The 16,481-nt window shown below is 35.8% G+C and overlaps 1 protein-coding gene across 5 annotated transcripts in view; it reads right to left on the bottom strand.

The window, feature by feature from the left end:
• Positions 1–16,481, bottom strand: part of Pds5b (PDS5 cohesin associated factor B) — a 185,452-nt gene that overhangs the window by 56,337 nt on the left and 112,634 nt on the right. For all 5 annotated transcript variants that reach the window (XM_005387709.2, XM_005387707.2, XM_005387710.2 and 2 more), the window contains exons 14-18: positions 14,321–14,402; positions 11,330–11,378; positions 8,170–8,309; positions 6,388–6,503; positions 857–962 (exon numbers count right to left, since the gene is read on the bottom strand). In XM_005387709.2, the coding sequence (XP_005387766.1) occupies positions 857–962; positions 6,388–6,503; positions 8,170–8,309; positions 11,330–11,378; positions 14,321–14,402 (493 nt within the window). The remainder of the gene's footprint in view (positions 1–856; positions 963–6,387; positions 6,504–8,169; positions 8,310–11,329; positions 11,379–14,320; positions 14,403–16,481) is intronic.

The raw sequence follows: 16,481 nt of genomic DNA on the forward strand, positions 1-16,481 counted from the left end.
GTCCTGAGTTCCACTCTGAGTGCCAAAATACATAAATGAATGAATGAATGATACACAAAACTGTATTTAAACTGCAACTTTTAAAGATTAGAAGAAAACAAAAAAACTAATGTTTATGAAAGGCTTATTGTTCTTTATAGTCTTACATATTTAAGTTGTGAACAGTGAGCTGATTGTACTTTCAAAATCAATAAAAGGCATTAGTATATCTTATCTAACAAAATCAAAATCAAAATAGAGCTTCAAGACGGGTTTTGTGCCTTCTGTCCTGGGGTTAACGCTTTCTTTGCTCACCAGTACCTTTTTTTTTAAAGCACGTGCCTGCAGTGCACAATGTTACCTTCCTTGTGTGGAGTTGGTACATGTACATAGCACATCTTAATTCGTTCTTCACCGCCTTTCCCTGGCTCGTCTCCTGAGTCCCTCCCCATTGAAGAAAGACCTGTCTCCCACCTCCTATTATTTATCTTTTATTTTGCTCTTTGTAGTCAGGGTTTCTCATACAAAAGAAACCATGAGATATTAAGGTTTGGCTCACTAGTATAAATCATGCTTCTGTTTTAATGTCATTGATACTAAGCTAAATAATGGAATGTAAATCTGAAAATACTCAGCACACAAGTTGAAATAAACATGTAATTTCTTTGTATTTATTTATTTTGAGGTGGTAGCGATCGAACCCAGAACCTTGCTGGTGCTAGGCAAGCCACCACCTCAGTCCCTGCAATTTGTAAATTACCTGTAATAACTGGAAAATATCACCTTTCATTATGTACATTTAAGAAGCAAACTTCAGGAGCAAATAACACAAACTTAAATGTTTAACAGTTATCTAATTAATTAAGTAGATATTTACCTTAAGCAGTTCGAGACCTGCCCTGATAGCTTGGTCAGTTGGAACACCCTCATCTTCGTCATCTGCTGTTCCATCTATTGATTTGTTCACTTGCTTAATAAGAGCACTAAAGTATAACAAGTAAAAATTGTCATTTTTTATAGTCAATTTATTAGCAATATCATACAAAACCTCCTAAATATACACACCCCACGTATGAATTTAGTTTAGCTCTTTCCCAAAAATTAAATAACAATAATAAAATACTGAGCCTCTTTTTTGTTGTTTTCTTTATCCATTCAAATGTAGTAAAAAATGTTATTTAATTTTCTTTTTATTAATGCTGTATCTTTCTTATTGTCTTTTCCATAGAAGATCTAATCCCAAACACATACTGACTGATTATATTTTAATTACCTAGCATTCATCATTAGTATAATTAGTAGAGAAAATATACTGAAATACAGGAAAAAAGACAACATTAAGCACTGTCGAACTATTTACCACATATTAGTATATATCAAGCACAGCCTGTTAAGAGCTAGAAATCCCAAGCCTACTAGGACTAAAAATACAAGATCAGAAAAAGAACAGCAATAGATGAAAAAGTGAACTCAGTTTTTCAACCTTTCTTCTAAAAATAAAAGCCTATACTTCCTTAAAATAAACACCTGAAAAAAATAAAATAGCTGAAATGCACTGACAATTACCCAACTCATAGACTTTTGCTTTTATAAAAAAGTAACAAAAAGTCTATCAAAATAAAAAAATGTACTTACATTCAGTGTTCCTTAAAATACTTCTACAATAACATATATTCAATTTTTGTCCTTGTATTTTACTTTGTTTTGGTTTGCCTTGGTTTGGTTTAGTTGTACTGGGGATCCAACCTAAGGCTTCAACTACGTTAGGTAAGTGCTCTAGCAATGAGCTCCATTCCCAGACCTTTCCTTCTTTCATGCTTGAGACAGCGTCTCTCTCCGGGGCCCAGCCCGCTCTCCAGTCTGCAATCCTTGTGCCTCAGCCTTGTGAGTAGCTGGGATTGCAGGCATGTGCCACAAAGCCCACCTGTGCCCACATTTAATGTCAAGATAGGACTCAAGTGTATCTGCCTCCCTCACAAGGGCCACTGAAATTTTATCTTCCCTTCAAGAGCGTATTTCTGAGGTTGTTTTCTCTTCTTTTTTCATCATTTTCCCACATTAAATCATTCTCATATCCTGAACTACACTAAATAAAATCATCCTAAATTCCCTTATTTTCAACAGCACTATGATTTTTCACCTAAATAAATGTACTACAGCAATAAAATATTACATATCCAAAGATGAAACTTTTTATTTTCTTCCATGGCTAAGTGTATGGAGCTCTAAGTCTAGTGAGGGAAGGCCACAAATAAATGAACAAACACATTTAAAAAAAAAAAGAAACGGTCATCAGAGAACAGTAAGAACTACAAAAAAGGCTGCGAAAACACTGAAATCCCCAGATGAGGTAACTAGGAAAGGCAAGTGCAGCTTCTGAAGAAATACAATTTCGCAATTAACTAAAGAGCCATTCTAGGAAAAACATCAACCTGCAATACTAAAAATCTTTTTAACTATTAAAAAATCCTAAGAATTTAGAGGTGACACCAAAGTAACACTCAAAAATCAATAGTGCTTTTCTATATCAGCAAAAGACACGTAAAATGCACAAAGGGAGAAAATTTACTCACCATGACAGGTTAACATATAAAAATACTAGGAATAAAAATTTATAATGCAGACTCTATATGTCATGTGGTGTGAGACAAGATGCAATAAATGCATTCTACGGCTCACCTGGAAGAATTAATGTTTGGAAACAACCAATAAATTTTAGGAGGAGGAAGACCAATGAATATCCTCTATTAGGTAAAAATATATCAGAAAACATGAGAAAACAAAGGAACCAAAAAGAAATTCCAATAAAGGCCCAAATTATATAAAAATGTATGCTTTAATAAAGAAACACCTCACCAGGTATGCTGATGCATACCAGTAATGCCAGGACTCAGAAGGGTGAAGCAGGAAGATTGTTCCAAGTTTGAGGCTAGTCTGGGGTACAGAGTGAACTACACAGTGAGACCCCCATCTCCAAAAAAGAGAAACATCTCAATTTAACTTAATTCACATGGAAAAGTATCAATTTTTTAACAAATGAAGTTGATATAAACTAGCTATTATGTGCCTTGAAAAAAAGATTGGATCTCTATGTATACTTTATACTAACATTTCAGACCAATTACAGATTTAAATGCTAAAAAACCTAAGAAGATGCCAAAAGCTAAAACTGGAAGAAAATAATGAACAGAATTATAGAATTTAATATATTTTAATATATATTAATTTAACAATTTAGCACAGATTTAAAAGGCAAACAAATTGGCTCGCCTTGATAGCCTTAACCTGTAAGTATTCTTGTTATGAACTAAGAAAAGACAACTCTTCTGAGGCCTTCATGGGAAAGTAACAGGCATTCTTCAACAAGATGCAATTAGCCAAGAAGTACTTGGGGATAAAGTTCCACTTCTTTGTAATTTTAAAAAAGAGTACCATCACTCGTTTCCATGTATAAAATGCAGAGACTGAATAGGCAAAAGGGTACTGTCAGACACTGTCAGGGAGAGTCAGGTGAAAAGGACATTGGCTGACTGCTAAAAGGGACTGAAAGCACACTCTTCCTGGAAGCTATTATAAAGTGTATAAAGTGGTTCTACAACCACTTCCTGAGCTTCACTTAGTATCTTTGTAACTTCCTGCTCCTTATCTGCAAAATGGGAATGATAGGCCCAAGGGTAAGAAATGAGTTAACAACTTGAAAAACTCTTAGAATCCTCCAGACATATTTTAAGCACTAATTACTAAGTACTACTGTTATATTCTAAAATACCTACTAAACATCACTGTGATCTGTTGCTAAGAAAAACAAATGGCTGTTCTTAGTCCTTTATCTGTCCAACAGTACTTTTGAAAACTTTCAACCATCCTAAGTTTTACTATATTGTCATAATCTGGTGTTCTTACATTTCTGTAACTACTCCCTTGTTAAAACAAAAAAGGTCCAAAATTGAGCATGATACACATGCCTATAATCCCAGTACTAGGGTGGATGAGGAGGGAGGATCACCGTAAGCTTGAGGCCAACCTAGGAAAGGCTAGCCTGGACTACATAGGGAGACCTCTCCCTTCCAAAAAAAAAGGGTCCATGATTTTGTCTATGATCTTTTTGCTTTTTCTATATAATCTCAGCATTCTAATCCATTCTCAGATTAATACTGAACTCAATATTCTTTGATTATAAAGAAAACTGTTTGTCATATCCAAATAAGAAAGATAGCCTTTCCATCTCCTTCAAAAACAGGTCTCATCATTCTTCCAGGTATCGGTGTGCTCTTCATTATTTAGATTTTAACTCTTGTATCTCTAATGCTGCCGTTGTTCCCTATAAGCAGTGGGATGGAAGTATCTTAGGTTGTTTTAAAGCCTCCCTCAGCTATGCTGTTTCCTCTCCATCCTACTATCATGGATAAACTCTCACAATAACACCTCAGCATCTCTCTCTCTCATACTTACCTCCTATTCATCATCTCAACCATTTCTGGTTCTCAGCGAAGTTCTAATGCTCAGTCTCAATGTCATTCCATAATCTGAACCAATCTACTTCTCAAGGATCTATTCATGTATTTCTCTGCACTATAATTTAAACAGATGATGCTATAGCTTGTATCTAGATGTCCACCCAAAACCTCACGCAGTCACAGGTGGAGTTTTTCAGAGATGGCTGGATTTATGGTATGTGATGCTGGGATTAATTCATGTTACAATGCTAAGATTAAAGCTGCCCCACCTTGGATATAAGTGCTCTCCACCCTACAGGTAGCCTGGATAGAATGTAAGGGACAAAAAGAGGGTCCCTGCTTGTCACTGGCTGCCTGCTGCTCTGTTTCTTCACTACTTTGCGAAGCGTGCCTGCCACGTCACCCTACCCTGGAGCAAGCCAACTATGGAATAAAACTTCTAACAATCACGAGCCAGATAAAGCTTTCCTCCTTCAACTTTGGGTGTCCAAGACAGATGAAAACCATGTTCTAAATTCCCCTGTTCTTTCTCATCCAGGAGGCTTGGTTTATGCTAAGCTCAACACCTAGAATAATCCGTTCTCCATGTCTACCGAGACAAGCCTCACCCATTCTTCACTCTCTGGTAAAGTATTCCTCTTGGGGATATCCTCTTTCAGTTCTATCAATTCTATTTGCACTAATCTTATGACTATAATATAATCGTCTAATTAAAAATATTTATTCAACTACTAGACAGAAGACAGATGACCAGCAAAAGCCAGGCATGGTGGTGTATGCCTATAATCCCAGCAGTCAAAAGGCTGAGGCAGGAGAATTGCCACAAATTCAAGGCTAGCCTGGGGGCTGGGGATTTAGCTCAGTGGCACAGCACCTGCCTGGCAAGCACAAGGTCATGAGTTCGATTCCCAGTACCAGGGGTCAGGGGGGCCTAGCCTGGGCTACATAGTGAGTTTAAAGCCAGCCTGGACTACATAGCAAGACCCTGTCTCAAAAAATCCAAAGATGATGAACAGCAGAGAACACTCTTTGCCAATACCTAACTAGAATTATCTTGAATAGAGCAGCATTGGAATTATTTGCAGAAATAACAAACTTCAGTCTGATTCACCTTCTTCTTCTTATTGGTAGTCTAGTTTTTATTTTGTCTTTCTTTGTTTTCTAAACCTCAGAACCGTTTCTTCAAGTGAAAACTGATGGGAGAGGAGCCCTGAGCGACTGGTAGATAACCAGAGTACAGCCTCTCTATCTGGAGCAGTATCAGAGGTAAAGACCAAAAGTTATACCCTATACCTTTCCTAACAAAGTCAATTTCAGAATCTAACATACACTCCCAAAGGACACTAATGATAACTTGTAAATTAGCATGCTTTATTACAATTAATTTAAAAATTTAGGGAGAAGTTTAAAAACACAAAAAAAATGTTCTTCCAACATTCCACAAAAGAAATACAGACATAAAAATTTTCCAAGATCTCACAGCTCAGTGGGATCAAAGCTGAAATTTTAAATGAGAGTTGTTTTAAAAAAACTATTTCCAGTTCTTAAGTATCTGTGAAATTGTACCGTATGTTCCTTTGTAACAGGTTCACCTGGTTTTCTTTTCCTGAAGTAGTAACTAAAACTTGTTTATTTTACCTGTCCTAGTCTACCTACATAAGCTGACAAAAAAGAGGAGTTCCTGGTACACTGTTACCACGTAAAAACAACTTGTCACACGCTTTGAACAAAGCACTTAAAATAAAAATCAAGAAAAAATAACTACATTAAGATACACATAGATGAATGCACGTGTACACATAAATATAGACACAGATAGGTAAGTAAATATCAATACACACAGATGCGTAGTTAGTCTGGGTGCTCTGCACACAGCAGATACTCTCCAGTGACTGATCGCAATAAAATGAGTAAACAGTAATGAAAACTGAGCATCATTATACACAAATACCTGATAGATTCAGTATCTATGTGCACGGGCGCTATCCTCTCCAAAAGAAACTTGATCATTTCCAAAAAAGGATTTGTAGGCTGCTTAGGGTTTCCCAACTTTTTAGTTATTTCACGCTGTAATACAGAGTTTTAAAACGTTACAAAACTATGCATAAACAAATCATTACATTAAAATGTTAACCTACGAATACTTAAAACCATGTAAAAATGGTGCAGAAATAAATACCAACTAAACAAGTCAAACCTTTAAAACTATATTAATAGGTAGGTCCCCCACCTAAAACAAAGGGTAAGCGAAAAAAACTTCAAGAAGCAAAAGTATCAGAAGAACCCATTAAAATTACGTATTCCTGCACCTCACTCTAAAAGCCTGCTTTAGTGAACCTTGGGTGGAATCAACAATCATCTTTTTCTAAAAATATCTCAGAAGACACAAAGGTTCCAGATTAAGGAACACTAAAATTAGTAAATAGTTTCACTGACTTGCAATAAAATGGTATTTCAGAATCAGGACACAGAAGGTAAAAAAAATTGAGGCATACAGTTATAGACTCAGCCAGATACAAATAGAAGTTAATATACATAAAGAACATCCTAAATAAAACAGCAAACTACAGTTGATAAAAAAATTATTTGTAACTTAATAGGCAATGCAATGCCATATCACAAACCGCTAAGTCAATAAGATAAATACTATTCTATAAAAATAGGCTAAGATCATAAACAAAAAAACAAAAAATATGAATGGCTATTAACTGAAGGAGAAAGGAAGGTCAGACAACTAGCAACCAACAAATGTAATTTGTATCAAACTAATTATGCTTTTGGTTTGTTTTTATTTGGGTGTATTTATTTCTAGCAATGACCCCAGCCAATATTATCAGTGAGGAAAAAGTCCTTAGTATGAAACTAATTGTGTACTGGAGAACAGCTGTTCCATACATATTAAAGGTTTTTAAAATGCACCTAAAACCAGGCACCATGGCTCACACCATGTAATTCCAGTACTCTAGGAGGCAGAGGCAAGAGGATTGCAAATTAAATCCAGCTGGGGACGACTGAGCCAGACCCTGTCTAAAAAAAAAAGGAGCAGGGACAGTCTGAGGAAGGTATGCAGCTCAGTGCAAAGGCCCTAAATTCAATCCCCAGTGTCACCAAGAAGAAAGACCTTCAACTCACACATCTGTACTTCTATGAATTTATAATAAAGAATCAAGACTATGGCCAGGTATGGTGGTGCACGCCTGTAATTTCAGCACTCAGGAGGCTGAGGCAGGAGGACTGCCATAAGATCAAAGCTAGCCTCAACTACAAAGTGAGACCCTATCTCAAAACAAAACAATCAAGACTACATAAAACATTATAAAGTTATAGATACTAATTATAAAGATATTATACAGTTCTCCACATTAATCTAAAAGTGAGAGAAAAACCTAAATGTATACCAGTGGACTATTCAGTAAATTATAGCACACATACTGAATGATATGCTATGAAGCTATTAAAAATACTATAAAAGACTAATAGATCAAGATTACATAAAATGTACAAAACTGTATAAACAATATCTATTTATTTTAGAAAGACATACACCTTATTTCATTCATAATAATATTAACAGCAAATGTCGCCTTCGAGAGATTGTACCTCATCTGTATTGTTATTGATGTGACATTTTCTAAATTTTACATAATGAATGTAAATTGCTTTTACTAAAGGGAAAGTCAAACACTTGTTTGAGGTCTTTTTCAGACATTAACTCTTTAATGTCCTTCCTTACCACACAACCTTCCGCCTGCTTGCAGGAGCACGTTGGACTAACCAGTACTTCTAACTGCTTCCTGATCTTCTCATCATCTTCTAACACTTGTGTGAATTTCTTCATAAAATCCTGAGCCTTGCCAGGGTCTGGCAAATTTCCTTAAAATAAGTGAAAATTCAATTAAAACACACCTTTTAAATTTCTCAAACTAACAAAACATCAATATTTTTCATTTATTTTCATTACTATTGTAATAATTCTTATCTATACATATTTTTGTTACATAAAACAAACACCATCAACACTCAATTTTCACAAGTCAAAATTTACTTTCTAGAAATATAAAACAGGATCATTATGAACAGCTATCTGCAGCAGGGAAATACTGAACTGGCTATTTTTAAATAACTCTCTATAATATTTAAAGACATTAAATGTCAACCTACATAATCTAATTTTCTTTCTCTTTCTATGAGCTCCTCTTTACAAAGTATTAATCAGCATGTACTTCAAGAAACCACTGTCCTGTATTTCCTAGTGTATTGTTAAACCAATCCAGATGGCTTCAACATAATATAGTACTGAGTAAGCTCTTTCTGGTGTTACTGCGGGGTATGTTCTCACTGAGTGAGAAATGACCCTTGTAGAAAACCTCACATTTCTCTCCTAATGTGTCTATGTATCAAAACATGTATGAAAAGTAATAAAATGCTGAGCATAGCATTTTCTTTTTCTCATATTTAAGTGCTATAAAAAAACAGAGTAGCCAGGCACGCTGGCACACACCTATGATCCCGGGACTCTGGGAGGGTGAAGCAGAAGGACTGCAAATTGGAGCCCAGCCTAGGAAACTTAGCGAGGCCCTGTCACAAAAAACAAGGTGGAAGCGGGGCTGGGAAGACAGCTCAGTGTGATGGCCCTGAGTGCAAACACCAGCACCACACTGGGGCCCGGCGGGATGAATGGGACAGCAGACCAAAGGAACACTGATAACAGAACTTCTAACTTTATAAAACGTAGGCGAAATTGAACTGAACCTTAAATACAGTCAATTTAATCATTCAAGTTCACATCCAATTCCAACATTCCACTTTCAATTTTGGCATGACTGAATCATTGAATCAGAATACATAATACATTAATTCTAAATACTTTCAGTATGACCTTTCCATATTTCTGTAAGAAAAATTCTACTGCACATAAAAAGAAACACATTATAGTACAACAGATAAACATGACTGCTTACAGAAAATGTTTATATATTTATAAGTAATAAGCTTAGGCATGCAAGTGGAGGGCCCCTGAGGGCAAGCTGGAAAACCCCAGTGTAGCACTTTACAAAATGTTCCGAAGCAATTCAATGGAGTTTAACAGTCTTCAGGAAAAGGTAGTAATGTCTTTGAATAGTTCAATATATCTTTAAATAATAATTAATTATTAAATGTAATTTAACAATATCTTTAAATAAATGGAAACTGTCATTTTAAAGCCCCTTTATAATGTGCAGGATCATATTAAAGGCAACAGTAAGGCCTATTTAAGAAAACAAAGCAAAGGAGCGGGAGAAGGAAGTAGGAGGAAGAAAGAAAAAAAAAAAAACACCTTTAATTCAGCATTTTATCTGGTAACAGAATCCTTTTTTTTTTTTTTTTTTGGAATTGTACTTGCTGGAAGAAAACAGATAGAGCCCCGCGGACAACAAAAATTAGTCTGTAGGGGTTCATTTCCTCTAGAGGATAGTATCCACAGCCAAACTACAGGAGAACTTCCTCAAACAGCTCCTGAGTTCAGTTCTCAAAACTTCAAAACAAAAGCAATAGCACAAAGCCACACGTTTTCAGAAGTTATCAGAAAGGACTTGAAAACTGGTTTACCCACATCTGAAAGATATCTTCATTGTTAAACATCTGTCTCCTAGCTGGGCATGGGTGGCACATACCTTGGGAGCCCTTGGGAGGCTGAGGCAGGAGGATCACTGCAAGTTTGAGGCTAGCCTGAATTACAGAGCGAGACCTTGTCTCAAAAAAAGAAAACCTATTCCTGCTAAAACTCCACCACTTAATCCAAAAATCTGGTAACTTAGGTTCTCCAGTGCCTTAGCATTATGTCCACACAGGCCTTGCAATAGTTAGCTTCTCAGACCAATCTTACAGTCTCTTCATTACCACCAAGTAGAAGCTCAGTAAACTCATTCCCCTGGTATCCCCTGATTTTCCCTGTGTCCCTCTGCTTTGCAATACACAGTCACCTCAGAGGTGGGAGGGAAAACAAAAAGCAATGAAAACATACTTTTACCTACTCTTTTACTGAATAAAACACATTCCCCTTGCATTTACCGGTAAGTGCAATTACCATTTTAGTGAACATCACTTAAAGCAAAAAGCAAATAAATATTTTTCAAAGAAGCTGTTATGTAGCTAGTAGGTTTATCTTTTACTCTAATTTGGACTCCTTGTGAAATCAGCCTCAGATAGGTCTACATTAGTGAAAGCAACACCACAGCAATAGCTTACTTATACAGCTTATATAAGCAATAGCTTATATAAAGATTTAGGTAAATTCTCAGAAATAAATTTATACATGGCATGGTGGTACACGCCTGTAATCCCAGCACTTGGGCAGCTGAGGCAGGAAGACTGTCACAAATTCAAGGCAAGCTTAGGCTACATAGTGAGTTCAAGGCCACCTTGGACTACACATTGGGATAATTTCCTCTAGAGGACAGTAGCTATAGCCAAACTATAGATAGATAGGATATGATAAATTCTTTCTTCAGCTCTTGCTCATATAATACACTGAAGAAAATTTAAAATTCTGTGTAATATGTAAAGTTGGAACAAAAGAAAGCCAAGCTGTCTGTTGTATATCAAGAAAACCATTCGTTTCCTATTTTATCAAAGCCTAAAATGAAATTACATGAGACAACGGGCCAGGGATATAGCTCAGTGGCACAAGCACCTGCCAGGCAAGTGCAAGGTCCTAAGTTCGATTCAAGGGAGGGAGAGAGGAAGGAAGGAAGGGAGGAAGGGAAGAAGGAAGGAAGGGAAGGAGGGAGGGAGGGAAGGAAAGAGAGAGAGAGAGAGAATAAAGAAAGAAAGAAAAATTACTTGAGACAATTTAAAGTATAAGAAATGTATCAATCAAAACTTAAATTTTACAAAGATTTAAAATAACTTACTTGTGATAACCATCACTTTAGAAAATATGGCCTTGACACTGGCATCTGTCTGTAAATCAAACAAAAACGGAAAGTTTAAATTCCCTGGTAAGAATCTAGATTAACACTCCTCAAAAAAATTAGGTAGGGCATAACCTAGTAATGCTCCAGACTCATAACTTTACCAGTACTGCATCCTTCTTTAGCTATTTTTAAATCCCGCATGAACTGGGTAAGAGAAGCCAACTCATTTTCCACTGTCACCAGCTCTTATCTTGCCCCTATTTTTTCAGACCTCAAACAAAAAACTGATGAGTACACATTTTTGGATGGTGGTAGATATTTTGAGTTTTGTTAGCACTAAGAAAAAACAGAGTAAGTTTAGAAAACAAAACAAAAGCTTCTTTAAGTTTGTAGCTTTATTTCAATAAAAAGCTGACACAAATGTAAATTCTAATTGAGTTGAGGGGGTTTCAGGCATAGTCACACAAAATTTATAGGGAAGACACCAGAAAATACAATTTAGAAGATGTTTCTAAAATTTCTAGTCATAGATTTATCGGGGCAATGTCATTTCAGTAAATAAATGTGCTCATCATGTTGTACTGCATGTAATTCATTCACATACTATGGGTACAGTTACAAACACAAAAAAAGGACTACGATATTAGAGTCTTGTTGTTTTTTTACAAAACAAAAAACATGTCATTAAACAACTCTGTAAAATGCTAAGCTAAATAGAACACTGGGTTAAATGTAGCAAATCAAATAATTCTTATGAAGAGGCTTACTGAAAGACCAAGTACAATAAAGTAGTACAAGAATTAATTTCCAAATACTTCACATGTAAAGTTTTGAAATGTATTACTTTACAGAACATATAAGATTTCTTTACAGGTTGTGTTAGGCTTTCAAAATATGATCCACATGAAAAATGTGCAGCACCCAAAGTGCAATATCAGAAATTACAAAGTAAGTTTTGAGTAGCAGTGCAAATCAATTTAGTTCAATGAAGTAGAAAGTACTGCTGAATGTTAAAAACTGACAGATTGGATAATGAAAAAAGCAGAACAGCATAAACTGTTAAAAATATCTAAAAATCTTCCTAGTAAAATGGAAGAAAAGAGAAACACCCAGAATTTAAACACACCTTTACACGCTTTCAAACTTTAACTCTGTAAGATCTACTACACTCAGTATAAAGTGAATATTAAACAATCAGAAACTACTAACTGACAGAATTCCAAGTGGGGTACTATCTACCTCTGTTTTGCTTCCTCTTCAACCCTACCACACTTTAAAAAAAGTTCTTTAATGTGAACAACTCTACACTGTAATTCTTTTTAAGACCAGCAAAAAGAAAACTCTATAAAGTAGAAAGAGTCATTAGACCCTCCCAAGTTTTTATCTATAGGCAAAGCAGAGAAGCACACACTAAATAAAATTAAAGAACAAGGAGAATCAAGACATATGTGATTACAATCTCACAGATCATGCTTGTTTGAAATATGATCTACAAACATAACTAGCTGTAATGACTTCAGTAATACCTAAAAGCAATAACTGTATACATACGTATACAAGAACACCTCGTATGTTTACGAAACATTTTTGTATGTTTGGCCAGAATAAATTGCCACAGCTCTAGTTAACAAAGGGAAACACTTTACACAGAGATACTGACTGAAATAAACTGATACACTGCATCATAATACTCACTGAAACACACTAGTTGATGAAACACACTAATTTAGACGGGGTTAAAGGAAAAGAAAACAGCAGAATCATTAAATTAGTTTCAAGTCATTTATTAGAAGGAAAAACATGCTCTAAGAGGTTCAGAATACTCAATGACCAAAGGAAAAGGTTACTGTCAACCTACGAAACAGAAATACTACCTAAACATAACCTTCGATCAAGCAAATAAATGGCACAAGATGCCTTTTATAAGCCTTCAAATTACATTTGAAGGTCCAAGAAGAAGTAATGAAAGGGTTACTATAAATCACTAAAACAACTGATAATTTATGGAATTTTTAGGCAATTTGGTCAATTTATGCCTGGATAAACTAGAAATTTTCTCCCCTTAGATGAAAACAACATTGCTCTTTTAACCACTGTGCTACAAACCTGATGTGTCTATAAATGATGGAGAGTGTCTGGGAGGACCACTATGGACTGGAAAAAAAAAAAAAAAGAGTAACACTATACTGTTTTTCCTGGATACAGTTTAACATCACTGGGCACACTGCTTTTTACTCCAATTATACTGTTCATAAACCAGCCTACTATACAATATTCCCAGAGAAAAACAGGCCTATTATCACTCTAACTGTCCCAAATTAAATTAATACATTCACTGGATGAACACCACCACTCAATTACAAGTAGGACAACCAGGTATGATAATAAAATCACAATAATAATTGTAGGTAAAAATATTAAAATATTAAGCTATAATTACATGACTACAGAAAATTTCTAAAACCACAAGAGCATACAAAGGTGTCAGGAAGAGGGGGCATCACAGTGTGGCAAGATGAAGTGTAACCCTAATGATGACATGCTCTGGTTTTGTTTTTGTTTTTTGTTGTTGTTGTTTTGAGATAGGCTTTTGCTATGTAGTTCAGGCTGGCCTGGACTCACTATATAGCCCAAGCTGGCCTCAAACTTGCTGCGATCCTCCTGCCTCAGCCTCTTGAGTGCTGAGATTATGGGTGTGCACCACCATGCCCGGCTGTTTGTTTTACAGCTACTAAAAAAAACCAAAACTTAATTTTGAGCACACAGAAGCATATTCTCTTTCCTGTTAGGCAACACCTTTCCCAGATATAGTACATATTTTAAATTTTCGAATTACGTTTCTTAAAAATTACACTTACCTAAATAAATTAGGAATCAAGTTCTACAGTCAGAACTTGTCCACACAGTTACCACAGCAGCAATGATAAACAGTAATAAAATACTTACAAACTTCACATCAACAGAAAAAAAGTTCACAACTTAACTTACTTTAGGTTGCTTAATTAAGTCAAGCAAATCCTTTACTTGATGTCGGAGCAGATTTTGACATTTCCACATTTCATTCAATGCTCTGAAACACACAGACATACAAAATAGATTTAAAATTTTTCCAGAATATTCAAGGTTCAAATTATAAACCATGAGGTAAAATTCACAGAATTAAGCAAATAATACTATCTGGGCAAAAGAAAGGAGTCAACTATAATAGATAATAAGATAGCAGAATCAAAGGAAAGAGATGAAGGGATTTGTATAAAAATATGTAAGAGCCACCTGGCGTGGTGGCACACGCCTGTAATTCAGCACTCATTCAGGAGGCTGAGGCAGGAGGAACACTGTGAGTTCGAGACTAGTCTGGGCCACAAAGTGAGCTCAAGGCCACATGAACTGCATAGCGAGACCCTGTCTCAAAAGTAAGACCCATCATTCACTGAAGCATATTTGTAGGCCAAGCAACAAGAATTCACTGGAGAGATCACAAAGTTGCTAACTAATCAATGAATGGGGTCCTATAGTAGATGGGATGAAACAGGATCAAACACACAAACAGGAGAGAATGGGGATACTTTCCCCAAAAACAGGTATCTTATTGATTTAAATTATAAACTGTCTGGAATTACTTATGCTATAAGTGAATATTCTTTTTATATTGCAACAACCTTGATGTCACCCTAGCAGCTGTACTGTTTCTCAGGCAGGAATTTAAATCTAAAAGGAAATTCTATGGAAACAGACACTAGGGTGCAGAGTGTCACAGCCATACATTTTAAAATGTAAAAAGGACACTTCTCAGAAGTATTTTTCCATTTATTTTCAATAACCTACACTTTTGTTAATGTCCATTACCATGCTCAGACAAAACCCTGCCAGGTAACAGTAATAAAATTACAAAAACATAAAAAACAACCCTTTTTCCTGTGATAGAAAAGGGCCCTGTTCAGCATATCTATTCTCTTCTTTAAAATCCCTGTTTCCCCAGCACTGAAGATTGAACCCGGGGCCTTCACACGGAGCTCGAAGGCCAACCCTTTTTATTTTGAAACAGGCTCTCCCGAAGTTGCCCAGGCTGACTTCAAACTTGCAATCCTCCTGCCTCAGCCTCCCAGAGTGTTGGATTTACAGATGGGTACTACCACACCTGGCTCCAAACTCAATTTGTTTTCAGCTTTCCAGTGACATTATTTTTTAGCACCTCTTGTAAATTATGGCTTTACTTTTAAATTTAATCAAATATATTTGTCATTTACATAAAGAGTAATACCTGACATGTTTAGTTTTACAGTTACTATTTAGAAGTTATATTTATATTATTTTTGTTTTACAGGCTGCTTCTGGTATTAAAGTTACAGTAATTGCTACTCTGCCCCTGGACTTGAAAGGTCTAAATTCTAATTCTATTCTTTTAGGGGAGACTTAAATTTTTCACATGCACATCTCACACATGGTCTCATCCAGGGCTGGTGACACCATGGCACACATGACACAGCGGGCTGCACCAAAGAAAGCTCTAAAAGGTTCGCCATCACTGGTTTAATCAGCCAACACGTCTGCCCTTGTTCTTACCTGATAAAAGAATGTTATAACACCTTCAGTTATTACCTGTTTTCTTACATGGAATGTTTTGACAAAGGCACAGTACCAATCACTCAGAACAGTGGGCAATGGAAGCTGGTCTGGGAAGCCTCCCTGCTGTGCCTAAGCATGGAGAGGGTGGGTGAGAAAGGCAGTGCCAGGAACCCCTGGAAAGCTTACAACGGGCTGACGTGAGTGTGCTAGTGAAACATCAGCCTAGATGCTACCTACTTTTAAATTCATACCACCATACCTTGCAAAGAAAATTTTCTTAGTCATTTTCATAATCTGTGGTTATTTAGATTTGCAGAAATGTTTGAAATTTTTGCTTTTTGCATACCTTTCCTTCCTTCTAGATTTCATTTTTATTATTATTATTTTTTATTCTCTTGAAAGGTTTGAGCAATCTGGCATTCTTACATCTGGTAATGTGAGCAACTTCACTGAAGATAACAATATGTAATACAACAATCATTGCAAATTCCTATCATTTTGTTTTGAAATCCTGTATCATTTTTATTGTTTTTGCTTTGTTTTGTTTTTATCTATGTTATTATCTTGTTATTGGTTCTTTTTA

Source organism: Chinchilla lanigera, unplaced genomic scaffold, assembly GCF_000276665.1.
Source record: "Chinchilla lanigera isolate Chin_1 unplaced genomic scaffold, ChiLan1.0 scaffold00030, whole genome shotgun sequence".
Lineage (NCBI taxonomy): Eukaryota > Metazoa > Chordata > Mammalia > Rodentia > Chinchillidae > Chinchilla > Chinchilla lanigera.